We start from the raw sequence: 23,695 nt of genomic DNA, 5'->3' as shown, positions 1-23,695 counted from the left end.
AGGTTTAGTGTCCAGCCAAAGACAACACAGCCTGTAAGTGGAAAAGCCCTAACCCATAGCCTCTGACCCTTGCTTCTCCCTCAGGGCCCTCTTGTCCCTGCTGGCATGGGCCCCCATCACCTGCCTCCCCCAAACCTGGCCTGTGTGTCCTGAGTAGGCCACGCTCAAGCCTCACACTGAGCTTCCAGCTGTATTTGGATATGGCCGACATGAATTCTGCCTTCCCAGCAGGCACCGGGGACTGAGCAATTGTTTATCAGTTGCGCTTCAGAAATTCGGCCCCTAGGAATATGGTGTCGCTGGGAAGCGGCGTTACTGAGCCGTTATCACCTGCTTTTATATTCCCGTTGACATATTAATGCATTTGCAGGGGTGTTAATCTCCACACGGATCCCGGGTGGGAACAGACGTGATACATCATGTCTTAGGCCCCCTTCACTCGTTTCTTCTTCACTTGCCATCTCCTCCACACGTACCCAAAGTATACACGGAGCTCTCCACCATGTCGCCATATGCCAGCCCCCACCTCCCGGGTGCCACCATTGCTAGTGACGTCACCCCTCCACCCCACCTCCCGCGATTGAGTTCTATCAGGAAGGCAGGCTCCAGAGTGAACCAAGGTCAGGGCCTGTGGAAACAGAGGGGGCTTCCTGGAGGAGGTGACCCCTGAGCTGAGTTGACCCCAGAGCCGGTGGGGTGTACCCAGGAAAGTGAGATACACTGGGGTCCAACAAGAGCACCAGGTGAGGCGGTGAGCAACGGGTTAAATCATGCTGTGGTTCTCAGTTCGGGCTCAGGAGTGGGGACTGCTGAGGTCACAGGATCTTACTAAGACTCCTGGAGGAAGCAGATACAGTGAGCCTTGTGTTTGAATAGAGCTGGGTGGGATGGAGCAGGAACAGAGAGCTGGAGCCCCTCCCTTGCCTTCCACATACCCTGTAGCCCATGGATTTCAGACTCCCCTGTGACCTGTCTCAGTCTGTGGAACGGAGCTGGGAGGTGGACAGCATTGGGCAGGGGTCAGTGCTAGGCAAATGCTCCCCTTCCTGACCTCTAGTGTCTGCTTTTCTCAGTGACCTTTGAGGAGAGGATTCTGGGAAAGGGCTGTAGGCCAGGTCAACTCTTTCAGACTAAAGGGGACAGCTGAGTAGTCAGCCCACTAGCTTTGTAGCCAGCCTCTCTGTGTGTCCTGGGCTAGTTGTGGCTCTGAGTTCAGGTGGTCAGACTGTACAGAACTGACTTTGGGTAATGTAGAGGCTGTCCCTGTTCCTCACCCTCCATCCTCCCCGACAGATGCTGCTCCTTTCTTCCCTGCCTACGACAGCAGACAGCACAGGGCTCCTCACAGGCAGCACTAGGAAAGCTGCACCTCCAGCCAGCAGGGCAATGGGGGCAGTGCCCTAGCTGGCCACACCTGGGACAGCTTAGCAGCCCCCCTGCTCCCAGTTTCCTCAGACCCAGCACAATGCCTGGTGCCTGGTAGGATCTGTTGCCACAGCTCTTCCTGCTCGTCTCTGGGTATCTAGGGGAACCCAGCCTTTGCAGCCCCAAGCCTGGGTCACACTACAGTGTTCACAAGGGCCTTACAGGTCACTGGTCAGCAGGGCTTGTATCCTGAGGGCTTGCAGCCTCAGGGGTCAGTCAACCACACTTCTGGCATTATTTACAGGGCTAGTGAAGCCCAGAGCCGCCACTGTCTGCAACCCACCAGAGACTCCGCGCCTTGCTACTAAATGTCAGCTGGCACTTATAGAATATGACATTTAGAAAATCACCACTCTCAGCTGCACACGTCCCCATGTAAACACTATAATGAGGACCAAATAGCATTATGGTGTAAATAACAGCCCACCCAGCCTGACACAGAGGCCTGGGGGTGGCCCAAAGCAGAGGTCTTCTGGGATAGCAGAACAGCTAGCCCTCCAGGTCCTCCTGGAAGGGCCTCGGGAGAGCCGCAAGGGGCTTACTTCCAGGCCAGTAGCTGGCAGCTGGCTCGGCCCTGCATCTGAAGGTGCCCAGCTCTGAGCCCTAGTCTTAGTGCCCCTGCTGCTTAGCCACGGGCCTACGCCTGAGCCTCTCTAGGCATGGCTCTCGTCACAGGTTCCTGGCGACATTAGATGTGATGAGCTCAGAAAGCCCAACAGACCTCCACTTTGTGGCCCTCAGCGCCTTGTGCTTCTTGCTCAGGGCCCAGCAGCATGATTGAGCATGGCCTGTGCATGGCAGGGCCTTCCTCCACTCCTGTTCTCACCCCCGGGTCTGGCAGGCACCCTAGTAGTTCCTGGCTTCCTACACCAGAGTAGCTGCTTGGCGGTGGGCCACAGTGCTGCTTTTTAGCACTAGAACCACAAGTTGGTGACCAGGTAACTGGGGTGCCAGCCCTGTGCCTCAATACAGGCCTGGTGCTCAGAAGCTCACACACTCCAACACACAAATGCTGTTATTGCAACTGTGCCTCGGGATGTGTTCCTGCACTGTCTTTCCAGAACCTTCTGTTTCAGTTCTTTCTGTGCAACCTCGAGGAGTTGATTTTTGGCTTTTTCCTTTTTTCCTAGGGACATTGATTATGGTTTAGTAGGTATCTTGGCTAATTTTAGGTCAACTTGGCGTAGGCTAAAGAAATCTGAAAGGAGGTAGAAAATGCAGCCATAAGATTCTGCCACTGGGCTGGGCGTGGTGGTGCACGCCTTTAATCCCAGCACTCAGGAGGCAGAGGCAGGCGGATTGCTGTGAGTTCGAGGCCAGCCTAGTCTACAAAGTGAGTCCAGGACAGCCAAGGCTAACACAGAGAGACCCTGTCTCGAAAAACCAAAATTTAATTAATTAATTAGTTAGTTAGTTAATTTAAAAAAAAAGAAAAGAAAAAGATTCTGCCACTGGCAGGCAAGACTCTGAGGCATTTTCTTAATTAGTGATTGATGGGGAAGGGCCCAGCCCCTTGTGGGTGGAGGGCTGGTGGTTCTGGGTTAAGAAAGCCGGTTGAGCAAACCACGAGGAGCAAGCCAGTAAGCAGCACCTTTCCATGGCCTCCGCATCAGCTCCTGCCTCCAGGCTCCTGCCGTGACTGCCTTCCGTGATAGCGGAAGAGCAAACCCTTTCCTCCCCAAGTTGCTTTGAGTACAGTGTTTCATCACAGCAATAGAAACTTTAAGTAAGACGCTAGGCAAGGAAGCAGATCGAGGCCCGCTGAAACCAAGGGCCCATCTCCTCAAAGGTTACTATGCCTTGAACAGTCACATGACACTTGATGGCTCTGAGCACATGGAGGCAACAATGGCTGCCTCTGAGACATGGCCTGGATGCCCTCCTCCCACACCAGGCCAGGGCAGAGGGTGAGAGTCCTCACCCTCCCCAGCCCTCTGTGAGCAGATGAGGAGAGTCTCTTCCTTGGGGATCTCCCAGACCAGGCTCTGACCTCACGGTGCAGAATTCATCTCCTCTGTCCCCACCCCGCCCCCAGACCAGAGTTCATTCTGGCCCCACACTGTTTGCTAAGCCCTCGCTGGGGCAGTCCCTGGAAGCATGCTCACCCAGGCCTGTCTGTCTGTCATCCCGCAGTACTTCAAGAAGCAGAAACGGCTCATTCCTGAGAGGACCGTGTGGAAGTACTTTGTGCAGCTGTGTAGTGCTGTGGAGCACATGCACTCCCGACGTGTGATGCACCGAGGTGCGTGCCCCATGGGGCCCGAGACCCCCCAGCCCTGAGCTCTCCAGTGCCCCAGGAACTGCACTGAGAAGGAGGCCGTTTAGCGTTCCCTGTGCAGGATGCACATCTGTTCCTTGTGAGGAGCCACCTGTGAGGGCAAGGGAGTCACCTGATGCCAGATAGTCATCACATAAGCTTCAGGAAATGGGGGCCACTTCAGCACTCTGTCTCCACTCATCCCAGATGTGGCCAATCCTGGTGCTGAGGCCAGTTTTCCCCCAGAGAAAGAGTTCCCCGTAGGCTTTGACGTCTTGGTAGGCATTTGCTTGAGCAAACTACACCCCACCCCCACCCCACCCCAGAAAGTGAGGTGAGACAGCTGTGAGTGCTTTGGGAGGCATTTGAGTTGTGAGGAAGCCTGTCGGGAAGGTGTCTTTTTTCTTTTAAATCCCTGTTCAGTTGGTATCACCTGTGTGAGGCCCTGCCCTAGTCACTGCAGTTGCAAAGCTTACTAAATAAATGCCTGTTGGTGCCGTTGGCAGTTGTCGGGCACAGGGGAGGCAGCTGTACGAAAGGAGACCGTAGGATAGAAATCTCTGCATCCCACTCATGGCCAGCCTGTAAAGTAGGAGAGTATAGACTCACGTTCCAGGCTCAGCAAAGCAGCTGTCCCAAGATTCAACAGTAAGAGGCAAACAGAGGCGCCGGGAAGCCTCCGTTGGGCTTAGTAGGAGCTGGCTTTGCCCTGCATGAGGGCCTACCCATTACTGAAAGGCCCTTCATAGTCACTCCCAGGCCTCCTTCCTTCTCCTGTCCCTTCTACGCCTGCTCTCCCCATACCAAGTCCATGTCCTCGCCCTGCAGACATCAAGCCCGCCAATGTGTTCATCACAGCTACAGGCATCGTGAAGCTTGGCGACCTCGGCCTCGGCCGCTTCTTCAGCTCGGAGACCACTGCAGCCCACTCACTAGGTAAGGGAGCTGTGTCCTCCGAATCCCCTGTAGGCCTGGGTGACCTGGCCAGAAGGGCAGCCTTTGCATAATGTGGGGAAGATGTCTTTTGAGTCCTAGAGTTCACCCTTGCTTTGGGATAGATCCAGAGTAGAAGAAACTGAGGCCCAGAGGGGCCACTGCATGTGTGTGTGTGTGTGTGTGTGGAGGAGGGGAGTGTCCCTGTACCACCAGGTGCACTGCATCTGCCTGGCTTGTGGTCCTTTCACGGTGTGCTATTGCCCCTGTGACCTACTCCCTGGGTGGACCACTTGTAACACTGAAGAAACAGTCTTTGGGATCTGGGGCTGGGCGGCTGGGCTGGGAAGGGACCACATCCAGTTGTGGGAACCATGCATGAGCTTGGGGTGATGCTAGGAAGCAGGAGGCTGGGTCCAGGCACAGGTCTCGATGCTCCTATTGGGGGTGTGGGGTGGGTGGCAGCTGAGGGACAGTAAGATGGAGAGACTCGGTCAGGTGGGCTTCAGGTTGGGGGGTGCCGTGTTGGCTTCAGAATCTGTGTGCCTGGTGTGTAAGAGCAAGAAGCGGGAGTGTTAAAGACGGGGGCCTCATCCCTTTAATTAGTGTATAGGAGCCAGCATAGCCAGTGGGATGCAGAGACAGGTGTGCTAGGCAGTTAGCACAGGTGCAGCAGGGTTTCACCAGGGCTCCATGAGAGGCAGGTGTTTCCCTGTTTCTCCCCCTAGTCAGTTCCCAGCATCCCTTGAGCATCACTAAGGGGAACAGAAAGGACCTGGACAGCACGTCTGTGGCCACCTCTGGTCCTACTCATTTCCGTCCCACTCTGCAGCCACAGTCTGGGTGTCTCCCATCCCCCCACACCTGGCTGCCTGCAGCCAGCCATATGCCAACAGCAGCTTCTGGTGGCGGCATGGGTGCTCTGTGGGAAACTTCCCTCTGGGAACTGTCGCTGTTCATTCGGGTCATGACAGCTCAGACTCAAGGGATGTGCTTGTGGGAAACGAGACAGCTGCTTGCAGGAGTGTGATGAGGAACGGGCCTCTGCCCAACCCTGAGAATACCTGGGCTGGCCTCTCCCCTTGACTTCCTTGGTTCCCTGGCCCCAAGAAAAGGCTGTGTAGGGGTCATCCCCAAGGACCCCAGAGGATGCTCTGTCACATCCCTGCTGGCCTTCAGGGACCTCGGGACCTAGAAACTGGAACTTGGGGAGTTGGAGTGATGTCAAGGTCACATGGTATATCCCTCAAAGACAAGGCTTCAGGGCTGGCCTGTCCTTCTCAGTGCCCCCTCCTCCTACAGGATCAGGGCCAGGAGCTCCCATCAGGGATCCCTAGCTACTGACTCCATGACGAGAAGGAAGCCTCAATTTCCCAGTCCATCCCAACCTATTTACTGAGTTAGGGTGCTATTTCTTTGTTGTATAAGTGACAGAACCCAGCGTCTCCCACATGCTAGGCAAGTAAGCATTCTACCTGGATAATGTACCTCAGCCCCTGTTTGGCTTAAGAGTTTGGAAAAGGTTGGAACTGAGAGGGAAACTGTCAGAGAAGGGCAAAGGCGCTGCCTCCTGGGCCTGTCAGTCAGGCTCAAGTCCCACTTTGCCCTGTCTTGGAGAAGATGGCTGCAGTGGCTAGTCAGAGCTGGTTAGGATCGCCTTATTAGGGACAGCCGAGACCCGGCTCCTCCGACAGTGTGATTTTATCCACTCGGACTGCTGCACTTATTACATTAATGAGAAGGAACTGGGACTTGGAAGAGCCTGCCCTCACATGCCGGGAACCTCCTGAGGCCTCGTGAGCACAGACCCTGCAAAATGGGTGCAGAGTGCCTCCCAGGCCTATCCCTGCTCCAGGCCTTGTGCACCAGAGTCCAGGAGACACCATGAAGCAACCTGTGCTTGCTGAGCCAGCTCTGGGAGCCGAGGCCCTTTCTCTGTACCTACCCTGGAGGTTGACACTGCAGACCCATAACCCAAGACCAGAAGTCTCCAAGTTCCAGTTCTGTACACAGCTAAGTGCATGCAAGTCTAGTTGGGCAAGAAATAGAGCTAATTGTCATCACATCATGACACAAGAAGGATGTAGGGGTCCTTTAAACTCTGTGTGTGCCTATGAATGATTCATCCTCTGCCTCTTATGTGCACCTACTATGTGGGGATGCTGGGGCAGTAGCCATATTGTCCTGGCAACCACTTCATCTGCAAAGCTGCTGACCGGGAGCTGGACTTATGCAAATCCCTTTCCTGCCTTCCCTCCCTGGCCCCTCCTTATGCTTGTATTTGCTAACAGGAGGCTGGCATGAAAGGGCATTAGTCAGTGCCATGGTCGGGCTGACAGGTGCGGTACCCAGCGGTGGCAGAGTGGCTGCCTCAGTGTCAGGAATAGGAGCCATAATTAGAGCCCGGAACAGAATGAGCGTCAGACGAATTACCAGGCAGCAGATCATATTTGTCAGGAAGGATTGCATACATAAAAATTAAGTGACAGTACACGCCGGCATAATGAAAGAAAAATGAAAGATTTGCCTATACACAGCTCACAAGCTACAAGCAAGTGTCTCGCTCCAAGCAACGGCAGCAGCTTCGAGACAAATGGTGGGTCTGGAGAGCAGGAATGCAGGGCTTGTGCTTGGCAGCGGTGACAGTGGTGACAGGGTGCCTCAGGCTGAGACTGGACGGGGCAGGAAGGAAGGTTGCTCATACCCAAGCCCCTTGTAGGGCTGCCCGGTCTTTCTGGGACTGAGGCGAGGGCAGAACCCATTGGGGATAAGGGGCACTGCTGCTCCCCAGGCCTGGCTCAGTCATGGGCTTGCAGACTGTTTTCTTGCCTGCACCATGCCGGGATGTTTGACTCAGCAGGTTTCCCTGCCTTCAGGGCCCCATAGATTGGCAGAGGCAAACTGGTAAGAAGATGGGTGGAACATTTTCCCAAAGGCTAGAAGTGTTCTGCAGGTGTTGAGCTGTGAGAGTCTAAACTCTAACTGGAGGAGCCCAGTGTCATCGATCTGCAGCTGCCTTAACCACCCCACTCCCAGCCTCCCTGTACCTCAGTGTTTAATCCTTCACTGTAGGGACAAATCATAAGAAGGTGGGGCCTTAAAAAATATTTGAGAAACATTTTGCTTTTCTAAGATGGCATCATATCCAGAACTTTGGCCTCATTTAGCTGAGGAGGAAACTGAGACTGCGAGAAGAGAAGCCACATCAGCGGTCACTGGTATATTGTCTCCAAAGGGCCACCGGCCTACTTGGATCGTGGGTGCCCAGAAGACAGGTGGAGAGAGGGGTCCCATCAAGCTGCCTGGGGCAGGGACACCTGGTGGGGAGAGACAGTGCTCTCCTTGCCATGTGCCAGTGCTGCCATTGCATGACCCTCCTGTGTGTGACCACAACATGCTGTGACATGGATTTGTGGTCCACACACACAGACATCCCCAGGGATGCTCCCTCATCAGTGAGAATTCACCATGGACCAAACACTGTTCTGATCCCCACTTTGCATTGTCTAGATGGGAAAAGCGGCTGCTAAGCATGAAGGTATCATTGATGAGGAACCAAGGCAAACACATCGTCATCTTGGCCTTTGGCTAGAGAATGGCCAGAGCCGGTCACACACAAGCTCCACCTGCCATCAGTCCTGGAGCCCAGGTTTCGGCCCACCCTGGTGGACGGGAAGGGTAACTTACAGACAGACAGCAGCTTCTTATATGAAGTCTGCCTTTTTCATGTCTAATATGTCAAACAAGTTAGCACTTCAAACCTGGTCAAGTGTTCTTGACAGGAGCTGTGTGTCATGGGGGGACTCTTTGGTTGGACTTCCATGCTCTCTTGTTTCTGTCAGTTTTGAAATCCTAGTTCTAGGGTAAAGATTCAGGAAGGTCAGGGTTGGATGGGCTATGAGGACGGACTGAGACCAGGCAGGGCCAGCTCTGCTGCACCTGTGAAACTAATTGGTATAAAATGGACTGTGTCCCCTGCGACAGGACCACTGTCCAAGGAAATACCCACTCCTGCCAGTTTCTCTGCAGTTTCCCCAGAATCACCCACCCCCAGGGCCTGGAGACATCTTCAGTGACCTGGTACAGGTCTGGGTTTCTTTGCATTCTGAGTTTCATCTGTTACACACAAGGGATGCGTTATGCTCCACCGTCTTTCTTTTTTTTCTGTTGGTAGAAAATCCAGCTAACATGGCATAGCTGGAGGAACAGCTTCCTAGTCTCCTGCAAAAGTTATACACCCCCATCTCCATAGTACCCCACCTGGAAGAGGCACAGACTGTGAGGCAGCCTGGGTCAGGGGGTCAGAGGGTACAGTGCCCTCCAAAATGTGCTGAACTGCCCTCAGCTGTTGTTCATGACTCATTCCCAGATGAGGCGGTTGGGTAAGGCTTGGTGGCTCCTCTCAGACTGTAGCGCCGGCAATGTGCTCCCAGAAGCTTGGGAGAGGGACAAGTGGCCAAACTCCAGGCCTGGGTAGTACTGCTCAGCTAGACCTTTACTAGAGCCCTTCCTGGTGGCTATGCCAGGGTATCTGCTTAGGGCGGGCCTGTCCTGACTCAGGATTAGCTGTCCCCTGCTGGACACATCGTAGGACGAGCAACTCTTACCTGAGGCTCCACCCAGCGCAAGGTCAGCATAGGGCCACAGCTCCACCAACACTGAGCAGAGAGAAATGGGGAGGTGGGTGTAGGGATAGACAGATGGGTGTGTGAATGGGTGCTAAAGAGGGTAATAGAGTGGATGAACAAGGGCAAACAGGTGGATGGATGAAAGGTAGGAGACACCTTGAAGAACGTGCCTCTCTAGGCATGGTGGCATACATCTATAATTCCAGCTCAGGAGGCAGAGGCAGGAGGATCATAAGTTCAGGGTCAGCCTGGGTTGCTTAGTGAGTCGGGGTACAGCACTAGCATGGGGGAAGTCCTGATTCCAACCCCCACACTGCAGCAGAAAGAGGAAGTGAAGGAGACAGGTGAATCTCTTGAGTTCAAGGCCAACATGTTCTACATAAGAGTTTCAGGTCAGCCAAGGCTACATAGTGAGACCGTTTTTAATTAACAAAACAAAATAAAACAACAACAAAATCCCACACCAAACTACACAAATGAGGTGGGAGCGCAGCAAGAGGTAAGGGGAGGCAAGCACTTCAACTGCCTCCCCCTCAACATCCCTGGCTTCCACTGCAGACTGTGGCAAGGACCTGCGTTAGAACGTGGTGACTGGCCTTGCTGGAGCTCCTCAGTGCACAGGCACAGTGGAGCAGAGCTCAGAGGGGACTAGATGGCAGCTAGAACTGGTTTTGGGAGGGCTTAGACTGATAGGAGGCGCTGGAACCCCTCACCTTCAGACAGGTCTGGCCCAGGCTTCTTGCAGATCACCTCACCCTGGAATCCCTCCTGCCTGGGCCCAGAAAACTGGGAAAAGCCACAGGGGTAGCCAGTGGGGCCTTGCTGTTGTGCTGCAGCCTTGCTGGGACACAACTTCTGACCTCTGGCTTCTGACCAGCCCCATACCATCATCTTTGTATTATGGCTACCTCCAACTGTAGCCCTGGGGTGCTGGAATGCAATGATGCTTGTCCCTGGGTTCCCACTCCTGGCCAACATCTGTGGACTCTCTGCTGTGGTTTGGCTGTGACGTCTTTATGGCTTAACACCTGTCCATTGGTTTGGTTTTGCGTTCTCATGACTGGAGTGCACAGGTGTTTATTCCTGATATTCCACTTGACCTCAAGAGGGTCACCCAGAGCTGCACATGTTGGCTGGCAGGAGCCACCAGCCCCTGATTATAACCATAGAGTATAGATGTCAAATTTCCACCCAGGTGTTTGAGTGATAGCAACAGTTGTGGTTAGGCACCTGAGGTCACAGGGACCATGGCTCTCAGACCATTGTCTACTGAGTAAGTGGAGCACTGGGCTGCAAAGAAGAGTGAAAAGACATACACAGCCCATTATATATAACATACCATGACCCCTTGACTGCTGTTGGACCGGAGAAGCTTATAGCATCCCTGTCTGGAGCAAAACAGAGGTTTTTACATCACTTTCTAAAGATCCCAGCATCTCCCAATTATGCCATCAGCCGGGAACAGTTAGCATGTAGTTTTGGGGGGCTATTTCAGACCCAAACCATCTTGGTAGGCAGGTAGACCTTGAGGTGATTTTCTCTGTCCCTATGTATTAGTTACTTTCTTACTGCTGTGATAAAATACTTTGACCAAGGCAGCTTACAGAAGAAAGAGCTTGTTCTGGCTCAGAGTTCCAGAGGCAGCAGCATGGAAGCTATGCTGGCTAGTTTTATGTTCATGTGATACAAGCTAGAATCATCATCAGAGCCTCAACTGAGAAAATGCCTCAGTAAGATCAGTTTGTAGGCAGGCCTGTATGGCATTTTCTTAATTAGTGATTGGTGTGGGAAGGCCCAGTCCATTATGGGTGGGGCCATCCCTGGGCTGGTGGCCCTGGGTTCTATAAGAAAGCCTGAGCAAACCAAGAGGAGGAGGCCAATAAGCAGCACCCCTCCATGGCCTCGGCATTGACGCCTGCCTCCAGCTCCCTGCTCCGTTTGAGTTCCTGTCCTGACTTCCTTCAGTGTTGAACTATGGATGTGGAAGCATAAGTCAAATAAACCCTTTTCTCACCAATTTGTTTTAGTCATAGAACAGTGACTAAGACAGCAGCAGACAGCCAGAGCCGGAAGCTGAGAGATCAGACTGAACTGAAAGAGGAAAATGAGGCTCTAAACTCTGAAGCACACTCTCACCGACTTAGTTTCTTCAGCAAGGCTGTGCCTCTTAAAGGTCCATTTCCTCCCCAAGCAGCACCATCATCTAGGGATCAAGTGTTCAAGCACCTGAGCCTATGGGAGACATTTCTTGTTCAAACCATCATACCCTGGCTTGCCATTCACCCCCAAATGGTGTCTTTGGTGAACGGAAGACTTTGTCATCAATGAAGTTAATCGGTTTAATGGCTCTTCCTTTTATGTAAGCCTCTTGGCCTGCCTGAACCTCTGTTTCCCCTCTGTGGCTTGGCCAACATGGGCAGTGGTTCTTTTCTGTTGAGAACTTGTTCTGGACGATCCCAGATACAAACTGCCTCCTAAAGGGACAGTGGTCACTTGCCTTACTGCATTGAGAAGTCACATTGAACCCTGGCTATGTGGCCCCCAACAAATTCTTAAATCTGAGGGGTCCTGGGATCCACCTAAAGTCCTTGGAGTCCCAGGTCCATTTCATTACTCTGATAACAGGGGCAACCATCCTAGCTGACCAAGGAGGGGTCAAGCAGTCTCTTCCCCCTAAGCCCCTGTTCCTGCCCTGCTGAGGCCCAGATCCTAAGCCCCACTCCTTGCTGTGTTGCAGTGGGAACACCATACTACATGTCACCTGAGAGGATCCACGAGAATGGCTACAACTTCAAGTCAGACATCTGGTCCCTAGGCTGCCTGCTGTATGAGGTAAGTCTCTGATGTGCAGCTTGGTGGCCCGTGGGGACTCCCATGGGGGCACAGGTAAGACAAGCTCACTCTACTGGTGAGGGCTTTAGGATTAGAAACAGAACCCCAACTGCCTTTTGCTTCCCTGGAGCTGATATGGGATATGGGTGGCTTGGACTGGTTAACCTGAAGAGCTCCATTATTAAACTGATATGGCTGGGGGCTGACTACAGCAGTGACACTCAGGAACGTGCACCAGGCAACACCCAAAGAGACCAATTCCTTGGCTTCTGGATACTGTCCCAGGACTCCACTATGTATGCTGCAGATCCACACTGCCCCGCCACTGGTCCATGTGGGGTCCTTTAGCAACGAGATCACAGCCTCCTGGCTTCCAGATGGTCTGTGAGGCTGAAACTCCAAATCTCTCTACAAGGTGTAGTCTTTCTTTTGAGCCAGGAGCTTAAGATGCCTTAGGGCAGACACGACATTTTCTTTTCTGCAGGGAAGGGCATGGGAGGTGGAAGGGTAGAACCAGGGCCTGGTGTGCTGCCACTGAGCTGCACCCCAGCTGAAGATGATGCATTTTAAATGCTTGGCTAAAAAGGATGCCCTTGTGGACTGGTTGTGTGGGCCATCAGGAAGGTTTATGGCAAGTTCAGGCCACGACAGTGGGGCTGGTTAATCTTTTCGAGTGTCTTGGGGCATCTGTTTCAGGAATAGACTTGAGCACATGACTAGGGCCTGGGGTTAGAAGGATTCAGACTCCTCTGAGACCATCACCCATGTGTGTCAGGTGCTAGGGTGAGGGGACAGCTGTTCAATAACTCCCCAACTATGACGAGTGAGGTCAGCAAGGAGGAGTGATGTTTACTTCATGTTTGTGAGCATGCCCACAGAACTCCTAAGGGGACTATCCTAGGGGAGCGATGCAGTGTCCAGCAGGAGCCCAGACTGGGCAAAAGGACCCCAAGGTCCAAGTTTCAACACCCTTCTCCACTGGACTGGGGGCAAGTCAGCCCCTACCCCATGGGCTCTAGCTGCCCCATGTGTGGGATGGAGTCTTGCCTGCCTTGTAGAGAGAAGCACGTGAGGCCCTGTGATTGAGGTACCCAGCTCCAGACACTCCAGCCCCTCTGTGAACCCATCAACCAGCCAAGCTGTGCAGCTGGCATTTGCTGCCAGTCTTCAGAAGCCCAACAGCTTGACACGTTTCCCTTTTTGCTTTGGCCAACAGGAGGTCTCAGCACAGCTCAGCTTGGGTCCTCATGTAGGGACCCCCCTTTGACCTGTCCTCATGTATACTGTCCCCAGTCCAGATGGCTTATCCTTTTTCTTTTTCCATCCTGTGTTGTGTATTTTCAGAAGCTGCTTCCTGTCCCTAGAGTCAGGAGTGTCTCTAAACATAAACAAACGCCAGCCAGCCTGGCTGAGAGGAGAGCTGTGAGCATCCCCCAGGGCCAGTGGAGGATGACAGCTGGCTCCCTGTACTCCTGCCAGGCCTGGTCCCTGCCCAAGCCTTTGTTACAGCTCCTCGGAGGCAAATGCAGCCCAGTCTTGGTCTATACCCAAGCCCACAGTCAGGGCCTTGATGGGTTCCCAGCCAAGCAGGCTGTTCTAAGTCCTAACTTGGTGCCTACACACATACCTGAGGATATGGCTTCCAGCATGTCGGCAGGGCTAGGCTCAGACAGATTTAGTTGTTGGCAGTGTGTTGCTGTGCGCCTTGTAGCCATGCAAGAGCAAAAGGCAGTGGGGAGCCAAATAAATCAATCAGCTCCTCTAGGAATATTCGCCAAGGACAGGACAAAAGACAGTATGGCCACTCGTGGGCCACCCTCAAGGGTGACCTCGGGCTCTGCTGAAGCTGGCATCCCTCTGCACCCCTGCAGTGCATCAGGGGGGAGAAATGTATATTTTCCTAGTAGACAAGGAGGGGCCTCATCTGGGCTCAGTGCTGGGTAATTGGCAAGAGATGTCCTGCAGTCATGGCTGCTACCTCCCAGAGACCACCTGTGGTGTCTTCCCGTGGTATCAGCTTAAAGAGCAGGGACAGCTCCCTCCCCTCTGCCTTAGCTTGCTGAGGATTCATGTGGCCCCCATGGAACATGTCCTTGTCACCGTGACCTAGGGCTCAAAGTGTACACAGCCAGAAACAATCCCTCTTACGCCCTTTCTTGAACCTTGACACTGGCTGAAGTGCAGAAGCCCCTGTGCACCTTTTCTGTGGAGGAAATGGGGTGATACTGAAGCTGAAGGCTCATTTGGTACCAGCCCTGGGGGGGGGGGACCCAGCAAGACAGTGGGCAGGGGAAAGCTGCTTTGGAATTCTGTGAACAGTGGAATGGCCTGGAAAGCCCCTCCCTCAGAGAACTGGGCCACACAACCCCTTCACTCCAGGGAGAAGCTGGTGATAGACAAGAGAGGAATCGGGGGTTCTTAAGTCAGGTCTCCTCCCTCCACATCCTAGGTTCTTTGAGGCACAGACATCTGAATCACACTGAAGAGAGCCATGACTCTGGTGGTCCAGAGGTAGCAAGTATCTGGCCCCCAACAGCAAGTCCTTTGCTCCAACCTGCCAGGGACTGGCCAGCCACCGGTCTGAGTAGATCTTGCCATCCTGGGTAATTGTTATAATCCCCCATGTCGCCAGTAGGCCCTCAAGTTACTTCACAGTCTGCTGTCCTTATCGGGGTGGCAGGCCCATAGCCAGCGGCTGGATGGTGAGTAGTTGGGACATGGCCTCTGATAGAACCTGCAGTTTAGGAGGGAGATGCCCTGGTAGCAGAGAAGGCTCACTGCTGACGCTATGCAGGGAGGCTCCCTGGGATGATGAGGGGAAGAGATGATGGCTTACCCCTTGCCCCAATTTTCTGGCCCATTTGGAGTTAGTTGCAAAATCAAATTATATTGGCCTGCTAAAGGGCATTCCTCTCTCAGGGAGCTCCAGGGTGGAGAGAAGCTGGACCTGCAGTTGGCCGTCTGGCCTGGTTACACTGGAAGCCCAGCCTACGGGGTATGCCAAGGTCAGACACCAGTCTGAGCATCTTGAAGAGAGACAGGCTGATGGGCAGGGTGAGTGACAGAGCTGTTGGAACAGTAGCCTGAGTAAGTTCTCACCCAGGGAAGGAACTTCCCAGTCTTCCTCTTCATGAAGTATCCAGATTCCCAGGTCACACACAGCCATCAGTGGGCCAGCATTAGGGAACAGACACCCTGTCTACCCACAAGTCACCTCTAGAACACTCATTTGGATCCTCCAGCTGTGATTGAGGGCCACTTAGGAGCCTCAGCAGTTCCCTACTCTGGTAGCAAATGTCCCTTTAAAGTTGCCCAATGATCGTGGGTCTCATGGGCCAGTTGTGTCCCCATTACCACCAAGGGACCCGAGGTCAACAGTTCTGCATACCTACTGGCATGTTTGGCCTAGCCTAGGGTAAATTCCTGCGTCTGGGTCTGAGGAAACCCTAAAATGATGCTCCTAATTTAGAAGCCATCTCTAGACCCACTGCCCTACCCCCTTTCTGAAGATGGCAAGCTGTTCTTGGAACCAGGTTAATCCCAGGGGTGAACATAGGGTAGGGATGGACCAGAAAATTAAAGTTCACAGTCACAGCTTCCCTGAGTTCCTTTCTGTCCTAAGCTATGACTCTGGCCCACTCCCCAGACCCAGAGAACTCCTCAGGTATGCCATGGCCATAGGGCCATAGGGACCCTAGCCAATGAGCCAGAGCAAACGCCTCAGCAGCCTGGAGCTTCCGTAGGGAGAGTCAGAGTGGATCCAGACCAGGGGTTGGGGGTGGGGGAGTGACATGACTACCCAATGGCCCTTCACTAACAGGAAGGACTAGGTTGTCATTTGGCAGGACGCATCTGTGAGCAGGAGTGACAGCAAATGCTTGAATCCTGTTATGGGTCTGTCAGCAGATAGGGCCGTCTGGTGCCGTGCTGGCCTATCTCCCTGCTCCTGCAGACCCTCTCTAAGGGCTTTCCCCAAGTGTCTTGAACACTGGGGTTGGGAATCTGGATACTTCATGAAGAGGAAGACTGGAAGTTCCTTCCCTGGGTGAGAACTTACTCAGGCTGATGGGCAGGGTGAGTGACAGAGCTGTTGGAACAGTAGCCTGTCTCTCTTCAAGATGCTCAGACTGGTGTCTGACCTTGGCATACCCCGTAGGCTGGGCTTCCATTGTAACCAGGCCAGACGGCCAACTGCAGGTCCAGCTTCTCTCCACCCTGGAGCTCCCTGAGAGAGGGCACTAGCTTACAGACAGCAGTAAAGGAAATGGGCTGGAGGAGCTCAGTTGGAAAGTGCCTGCCCTGCATGCATAAGGACTTGGATTCTGAAAAAGCTGTGTGGTACACATGTATACTGGGGGAGGGGGGAGACAGGCGGATCCCTGAGGTTCCCAGGCTAGCCAGCTTAGCCTACCTACTTGACAAGTTTCATGTCAATGAGAGAACCTATCTCAGAGAGGCAGCAGCACTCCTGAGGAATGATGCCAGAGGCTGGCTGCCCCCTGAACTACACACACATGCACATAATACAAAAAGGAAAAGACAGCATTTAGAAAACCTGTAGGATCCAGGCAGAGCTTGTGAACACAGTCTCCTTGTTAGCCAGTCCTTGGGAGAATGGGGCCTAAGTGAGCTGGGGATGTGGCCTCAGGATTCAACAGTACTTCCTTATCATACCCCCAACTCCCTGGGCTCCAGGGAGCAGCCCACTGTAGTGGGGACCAATAGCTCCCCTGGGTTCTGAATCCTTCTAGATGTTGAAGCTGCTGGTTGATGCTTTGTATCCCTTCCCTTGCAGATGGCAGCTCTCCAGAGCCCCTTCTATGGAGATAAGATGAATCTCTTCTCCCTTTGTCAAAAGATTGAGCAGTGTGACTACCCACCTCTCCCAGGGGAGCACTACTCTGAGAAGGTGAGCAGCTGGGGGCCAGTCCCCATGTACTTGCAGGAGGTATTCTGAAGTGCCCATGGCTTACAGGATGTAGCGCACACAGTTGCACTAGGACCTAATGCCAGGCTAGTGGTACTGAGTTCCAGGGAGGCAAGAGCTGGGCACCCTGGCCTAACTGGTTGGTCTCCTGCTCTGTGTTAACAGGCCTATAACCCTGGAGTTATGACTTTCACATTTTATGCTGAGTGCAGGGGCTCTGGACAACTGCTGGCTGTGTGAAGCTCATCCTCAGATTAAATGAGTTAAATTATATCTCCCTCATGAATAAACTATGAGAGGCAAATGGTACAGGCAGACAGGTTTATATACTTCCTTCACTGCCCTTGAGTCTCAGTTCCCTCATCTGAAACATAGGGACAAAACTACAATCTCCTGTCCAGTATTAATTGATTATTAAAGATGAATGCCTTTGACGTATATAGTAGAGCGAGGCCAGCATTTACCACTGCCAAGTAGCAACTGCAATACAGCTCCATGTAAATGTTTGCTAAACATCATCTGTGGTATCTACTGACAGTGAATGCCTAAGGTCTCTGGGTCCACTCTGCCAGACCCCAGGGCGTTGCTTCATGATTAACAGCTCATATTAATGGAACCTTCCCTCATTATGGTGCCACTAAGGCAGTGGTTCTCAGCCTGTGGGTCATGACCTCTTAGGAGTGGCAGGGGTCACATATCAGATTTTACATGATTCATAACGATAGCATAGTAGCAGTTATGAAGTAGCACTGAAATAATTTATGGCTGGGGAGTCACAATGAGGAACCGCATTAAAGGGTCACAGCATTAGGAAGGCTGAAAACCAAGGCCCCAAGGAAGGTGCACCATCCAGATGAGTTGAGGCTTTCAGAGGACCTGTGTATATAGGGGGTGAGAGGGCAAAGCCTAGGTAGAAGCATCCAAGCTTCAAGCCAGCCTCCAGGCCCACTGGCCTCACCTGTGAGAGTGCCACCCCTGGGGTGGGGAGGTTAGGGGGTCTGGAGACTTGTGCAGCACCTTTCTCTCTCAACACCTGTCCCAGTGGCTGGAGTTCTCACTAGCCATTCAGGGAATGTGAAGGAAGAACAAGTTACATTCTTCACAAAGTCCGCTGCACCTTGGCTTGCTCCTTTCCTCGTTAAGCTTCTGCACTACTAGAAGGCATGTGACTTGGCTCTAATCTGTGTGCTCCTGTGCCAGTCTGCTAATGGGCACCACCCACCCCACTTCTGTTGCAAGGCAGAAAGAAGCAAAGGCCCCAGAGCCCTTAGCTTTATCTACTAGGGCAGTCATTCTGCCTCACTAGACAAACCCCTGGCAGGCAGGAGTTCCTGATGCTGCTACGTAGCATAGGGTCTGTCCCTAAGCACACCCCACTTTTAAAGCTATTATAGCATAAGGTGTCTTGTTTTGTTTGTTTGTTTGTTTGTTTGTTTTGTCATTTTTCTTTTTCGGCTGATAACTGTGTATTCAGCTAGTAAGTGACTGCATGCAGGGCAGACTTCATCTTGACCTGATTTTCAAATTTTCACCTGATGCGTCAGCCATGGTTCCCTTCCAGAGCAGCTTCAGAAGTCACAGTCTGTAGGCTGGACTCCAGCCCTGCTGCACACACCACCTTCATCAGCGCATGGATTTCCCAGTGTCTATAAAGCAATGGCATCACAAAACAAGCCAGTTAAGCCAGCTCAGTATGGCGGGAAGTCCAGGACTAGCCCTCAGCCTGAGGTGGATGCCGCAGACCCAGGGCCTCTGGAACATCCCTAGGCCCTCAGACCGTCTCCTGAGTCCCTAAAGCTCTCTGGCCCAGAACCTCTCCTCTCTCTACTTTTGCTGGTGACCACCAGCACCCCCAGCAGCAGGCAGTCAGATGGAAAATGTTGCAGCCTGCCCAATGTTGCACGTTTAAGACCTGAGCTTTTTAAGGTCATTATTTTAATTACCATTAAAATAACTAGCACTCTGGCTATCAGAACACGAGGGATCAGAGGCTTAAGGCGTCCCTCCCCCACCCTGGCGGGCAAAGCCTTCAGTGTCTGGATAATTAAAAGCGTGTCTTTCATGAGCACAATGAAGAGGCCAGGGGGTGTGCAGACTGCAGCCTTGCTGCATGTTAATGCATTTATTATGATCAATAAGCCCTTTCCTTGAGTTTTCTCTGGTTTGGGCTTTTGTGTGACTGACAGCAGACATAGATGTGCACAGGGTACTCACTCTTCCAGATCTGCACAATGGTGTGCACAGTGGAAAACTGAAGATTATTTGAGGGTAAAATTCTCAGGGTCTCAAAGCATCACCTTTGGAACCAGACAGGCCTACACATGTGTGGGAGCTGTGTGACCAGACACCTTACCCAGCAAAGCATTCTTTACTTGATTGGGGACAACAGAACCATCTGAGGTGCCGCGTGGTAGAACAAGTGGATGTGGTCAAAGTCCTTGAGCACTTTAAGACTAACAGAACTGTCTTTCCTTGCAGCTTCGGGAACTGGTCAGTATGTGTATCTACCCTGACCCTGACCACCGACCTGACATTGGATATGTGCACCAGGTGGCTAGGCAGATGCATGTCTGGACATCCAGCACCTGAATGCAACGCCAAACATCACTTGTCTAACTTGAGCCTTCTCCCCAAGTGGTACCTGGAAGCCTCCACAGCCAAGACCAGAGGGCTCAGCTGGCTCCCAAAGGCGGCTGCCTGAAAACAGTTGGGTTATGGTCAGATTCCAAAGTCCTTTCATTGAACTGTTGCAGACAATCTGAGCTGGTCTATTAGTGGGAGAAGGGGCTTGGCAGTCACTAAAGCCCCTTGTACCGACTGAAATGTGAACCTCTGCCTGGTTGCCTCAGACCTGCCCAGGCCCACACTGTCAGGAGACTGAAGGGAGCTGGGTGACTGGTGGGGGTAAGCCTTTGCAGACAGTTAACACCAGCTGGTTTAGTTCTTAGTACCTTTCCATACAATCAGGCTGCGTGCTCCATTTACTCTCCTGTAAAGGGATACAATGAAAACAATGGTTTAGAGTAGAGGTTTCACTAATATTTCCTCTGCATTTTCTAACTTGATGAGTGGCAGTGAGGAGCACCAAGCATCAGGCATTGTGAGGCAAATGGCATCTGGGAGGGTCCTCCACCATCTTCTGAGCCCTGCCATGTACCACAGCCTGCTGGAATGCTATGGCTCACTTTAGGATCAACGTGCAGCACTGATGCACACTGGGGAAGACAGCAAGAAAAATCCAAAAAGCTTTGCTCTCAAACTATTCTTTACAAATTCTGGTTTGTATCTTCCTAGTAACTTGGGCAAGTTTATTGGCCTTTCTGGGCCTTCATTTCATGTGCAAATGGGACTAATAAGGTATCTATCTTCCAGGTGGCTGACAGGATTTAAAACAAAAGACATTACTTAGGCATGGCAGCCTAAATTTGTATTCCCTGCACTTGGGAGGCAGAGGCAGGAGGATCAAGAATCCAGGGTTGCCCTTGGCAATATAGGAAGCTTGAGACAGGACTGGACTATATAAGACCCCATCTCGACAAAACAAGACAAAACAACAGAGATGCAGATCAGCTAGCAGTGGCAGGTGATCCAAAAAATACAGCCTGTCACCCCATCAGTGGCAGGTGATCCAAAAATACAGCCTGTCACCCCATCAGAATACTCAAGCCATGGACCATGAAAGTCAAGAATTAAAAATACAACTGTATTATGTGCAGGAAACCCAGAAATATGTTCATTTACTTCTTGTCCCCAATAGGATTAACTGTGAAGACTAACTTATAAATGTGAATTTAAGGAAACTCTAGTGCTGGAGGAAACAGTCTCAATTTTGTTCTTCTATGCTAGTGCTTCTCAACGTGTGGATCGGGAGCCCTTTGACAAACCTCTGCCTCCAAAAATAATTACATCACGATCCATAACAGTAACAAAATTAGTTATGAAGTATCAATGAAAATAAGTTTATGCTTGGAGATCACCACAGCATGAGGAACTGTATTAAAGGGTCACAGCACTGGGCAGGTTGAGAATGCAATACTCAAGCAGTGCCCACCTGGTGACAGGTTGGTGCGATGCTGTCTTGTCAGATGATGTTTACCTTGCTGCTAGGTGAACTTGTTACCCGGAGCTCCCAATAAATAAAAGTCTCTGGCTGGCTACCATCCTCTGAGCAGGGCCTGCACTCCAGTTACAGCCTCTGCTCAGATCAAGCTCTTCATATTTTAGGCAGTTGGGAGGGGGGTGACTGCTGAGCAACTGGGGGTCGGGGGTGGGGCATTGTGGCCCCAACACAATGTCAGTGCAGACCAAACACAGCAAACACAACACAGCACTCCTTGAGGCGCCTTTTAGAAACAACTTGTCAGGCCCAGCTAGTCCAAGTAACATCCGAGTATTTCTTAAGTTCCTCAAATAATACTGAAAAGCATCAGCCACGACAAATCCATTGCATTGTACTCTCTGAAGCAGTTTCCACAAGGGAAGCTGGCCTCCAGTGTCCCTCCCCAGCTCACTCTGGGGGAGGATCAAAGTCAGTCTCCTGCCCAGCACTAAGTCTAGAAAGTTTTCCTGGTTCTAAGTACTGTGTCTGTTCTCAGAGGCTCTGTTCTATCTGGTCTTGGCACAATTAGCCTCTGTAAACCAAAGAACTTAATTTCAACACCCCACCCACCTACTGCCCATAAGAGAGCCATTCACCCAGTAAACAGCCCTTGGGATGTGCACAGTCTCCACCAATCTCCACCCAGAGAAGCAGTGAGAACCAGCAAGCCCCAAGCACTCCTTAGGTTGTCATGAGAATGGCCAGAGTGCAGCACACCAGTTTCACAGTGCCATGGGAAAGCCTAGTGTCCATCTGCCTTTTTCTAGACCTGAGCATATACAGTCTGAGAACTCAAACCTTGTGTTCTGTCTTGTGAGGGGTAGGGGAAACTTGGGGCCTTGTGCGTGCATGCATCCCCTGGGCCACTGCTTTCCACTTGAGGTCCAGGCTGCTCTATACCTGTTAGGACATATGCCTGGGGCTACACCCAAGTGAAGATAAAGTAAGCGAGCACAGGGCTGGGTCATACACTTGTGGAACCGAAGGAACCCAATCTGGTTTCTGGCCACAGAGAACGGTCTCAGAGGGCCACACCGATGACACTCACTGGAATGCAGACTGGTGCTGGAAAGATGCAGAAAATGGAAGGAAAAGTCAGGTCAATAGGAGCCCACAGTCCCCACATTACAGCCACTCAACTGTGGTTTTCATCTTTTTTTTTTAATTGAGCCTCACTCGGCAAGCAGTAGCCGAATGCATGTTTTCTGATGGGGTGGGGTGAAGTGGTGTGTACCCCCCGTCACCCAGAGAGAGAACCAACCACCCCCAGCACCATTCACGAAGTGTCCATTGTTTGGACAGTCTCTTCTAGCACCTCGATTTCCAGAGTGGTGACTTTCTCAGTGAGGACAGCTGTAGTGCCTTTCTCACACCTGTACCGGCCAAACCTGATGAGAGAAACAAAAGCAGTAAGACCTCTGCTCAAGTGCCCAGACAGCAACAGGTTTGACTATATAGTTTTGGCTCTGGGGACTCCAGCTCTGGCTTCAGGGAGTCAACCTCCCTTCACTTCCAAATGCTACAAAATGGGGACACTTGAAGAGGGAAGGGGTGTCAGACAACACTTACATAATAGAAAAAGCACTGGCTTTCAATTTTCCTTCCAAACCCCACCATCCTCTCGGTACATGCTACTTAAGTCACGTGACTCCAGGCTGCCACTTAAAACTCACATCCTTTTATACAGCAAATTTGAGTGCCTCACAACTCTAGAAGCACCACAATACAACACAGTCCACAGCCAAGCTCCAAGCATCACTTCAACAGCACTCAAGTCAACTGTCTCTGCAGGGCACAGTGGATGACCACAGGACACGTCCACCTGACCTGCTTCCTTGGGGCAGGTCTCTGAGCACAAGATGCTCCCTTTGATCCACACAAGCTCCTCTAACTCTACAGAGTCCTGATTCTGCCAGCATGCAGCAGCAGCAACCTTGTTAGGCCCATCCCACCCTTTGACAAGGATGGAACCCAGAGCCTCACACAGTTTAGTGAAGTGTTCTGCCTCAGAACCACATCCCTGGCTCCACAGTGCTACCTTTAGCCCAAAGGTTCCTTTTGCAGCTACATCCGCTTTCTAAGGGTGGCTTTTCAAATTCTCTGCCTGGGAGACTGACTATTCAGCCCACATGGAACAGAACAACTCCCTGTTCTCTTCCCCAAGGATCAGCATCCTTCAGTGGAAGCTGCTCTCCCATACTAGTCCTGTATCTTAAAGGCAGCTTCCCTTTTCACTTAAGGCCTGAGGAACTGGGATAACACTAGCTAGCTCTGCCACTTCAAATACAACACTGATACCAGTGGCCATCTCTGTCACCCACCCCAGAACTGTCTGGCACAAAGCTTCCACAAATTCTGAGAGCAGCTTATAGTACAGCACTGTTGGCACTGAAGACCTATCCTTTCCTTGTGAATCTAGAGCTAGGGACTCTCAGTGGGTGTAGAAGCAAGCCTTCCAGAGGTCCTATGCTACAAACCAGAGCCCAGAACGCTCAAGCGGTTAAACACCCATGAGAACTGTCAATCAATGAGCTACAGGTACATGTAGACACCAGTTACCAGGTCTTTTGGACCTAGAACATCACCTAACAGCT

The 23,695-nt window shown here is 52.0% G+C and overlaps 2 protein-coding genes across 2 annotated transcripts in view; one reads left to right on the top strand and one right to left on the bottom strand.

Annotated features, from left to right (window-relative positions):
- The window catches only part of Nek6 (NIMA related kinase 6), a 73,279-nt gene extending 53,160 nt beyond the window's left edge, over positions 1 to 20,119 (top strand). Inside the window, exons 6-10 of the mRNA XM_051167189.1 lie at positions 3,559 to 3,667; positions 4,511 to 4,618; positions 11,981 to 12,075; positions 16,871 to 16,984; positions 19,481 to 20,119. Of these exons, the coding sequence (XP_051023146.1) occupies positions 3,559 to 3,667; positions 4,511 to 4,618; positions 11,981 to 12,075; positions 16,871 to 16,984; positions 19,481 to 19,591 (537 nt within the window). The 3' untranslated portion in view covers positions 19,592 to 20,119. The remainder of the gene's footprint in view (positions 1 to 3,558; positions 3,668 to 4,510; positions 4,619 to 11,980; positions 12,076 to 16,870; positions 16,985 to 19,480) is intronic.
- A 2,106-nt stretch (positions 20,120 to 22,225) lies between these two features.
- The window catches only part of Psmb7 (proteasome 20S subunit beta 7), a 57,965-nt gene continuing 56,495 nt past the window's right edge, over positions 22,226 to 23,695 (bottom strand). Inside the window, exon 8 of the mRNA XM_051167188.1 lies at positions 22,226 to 22,489. Coding sequence (XP_051023145.1) covers positions 22,378 to 22,489 — 112 coding nt within the window. The 3' untranslated portion in view covers positions 22,226 to 22,377. The remainder of the gene's footprint in view (positions 22,490 to 23,695) is intronic.

This window comes from Acomys russatus, chromosome 24 (assembly GCF_903995435.1).
Source record: "Acomys russatus chromosome 24, mAcoRus1.1, whole genome shotgun sequence".
Lineage (NCBI taxonomy): Eukaryota > Metazoa > Chordata > Mammalia > Rodentia > Muridae > Acomys > Acomys russatus.
Note: the sequence above shows the minus strand (reverse complement) of the source record. Positions and strands in the feature narration are given on the sequence as shown.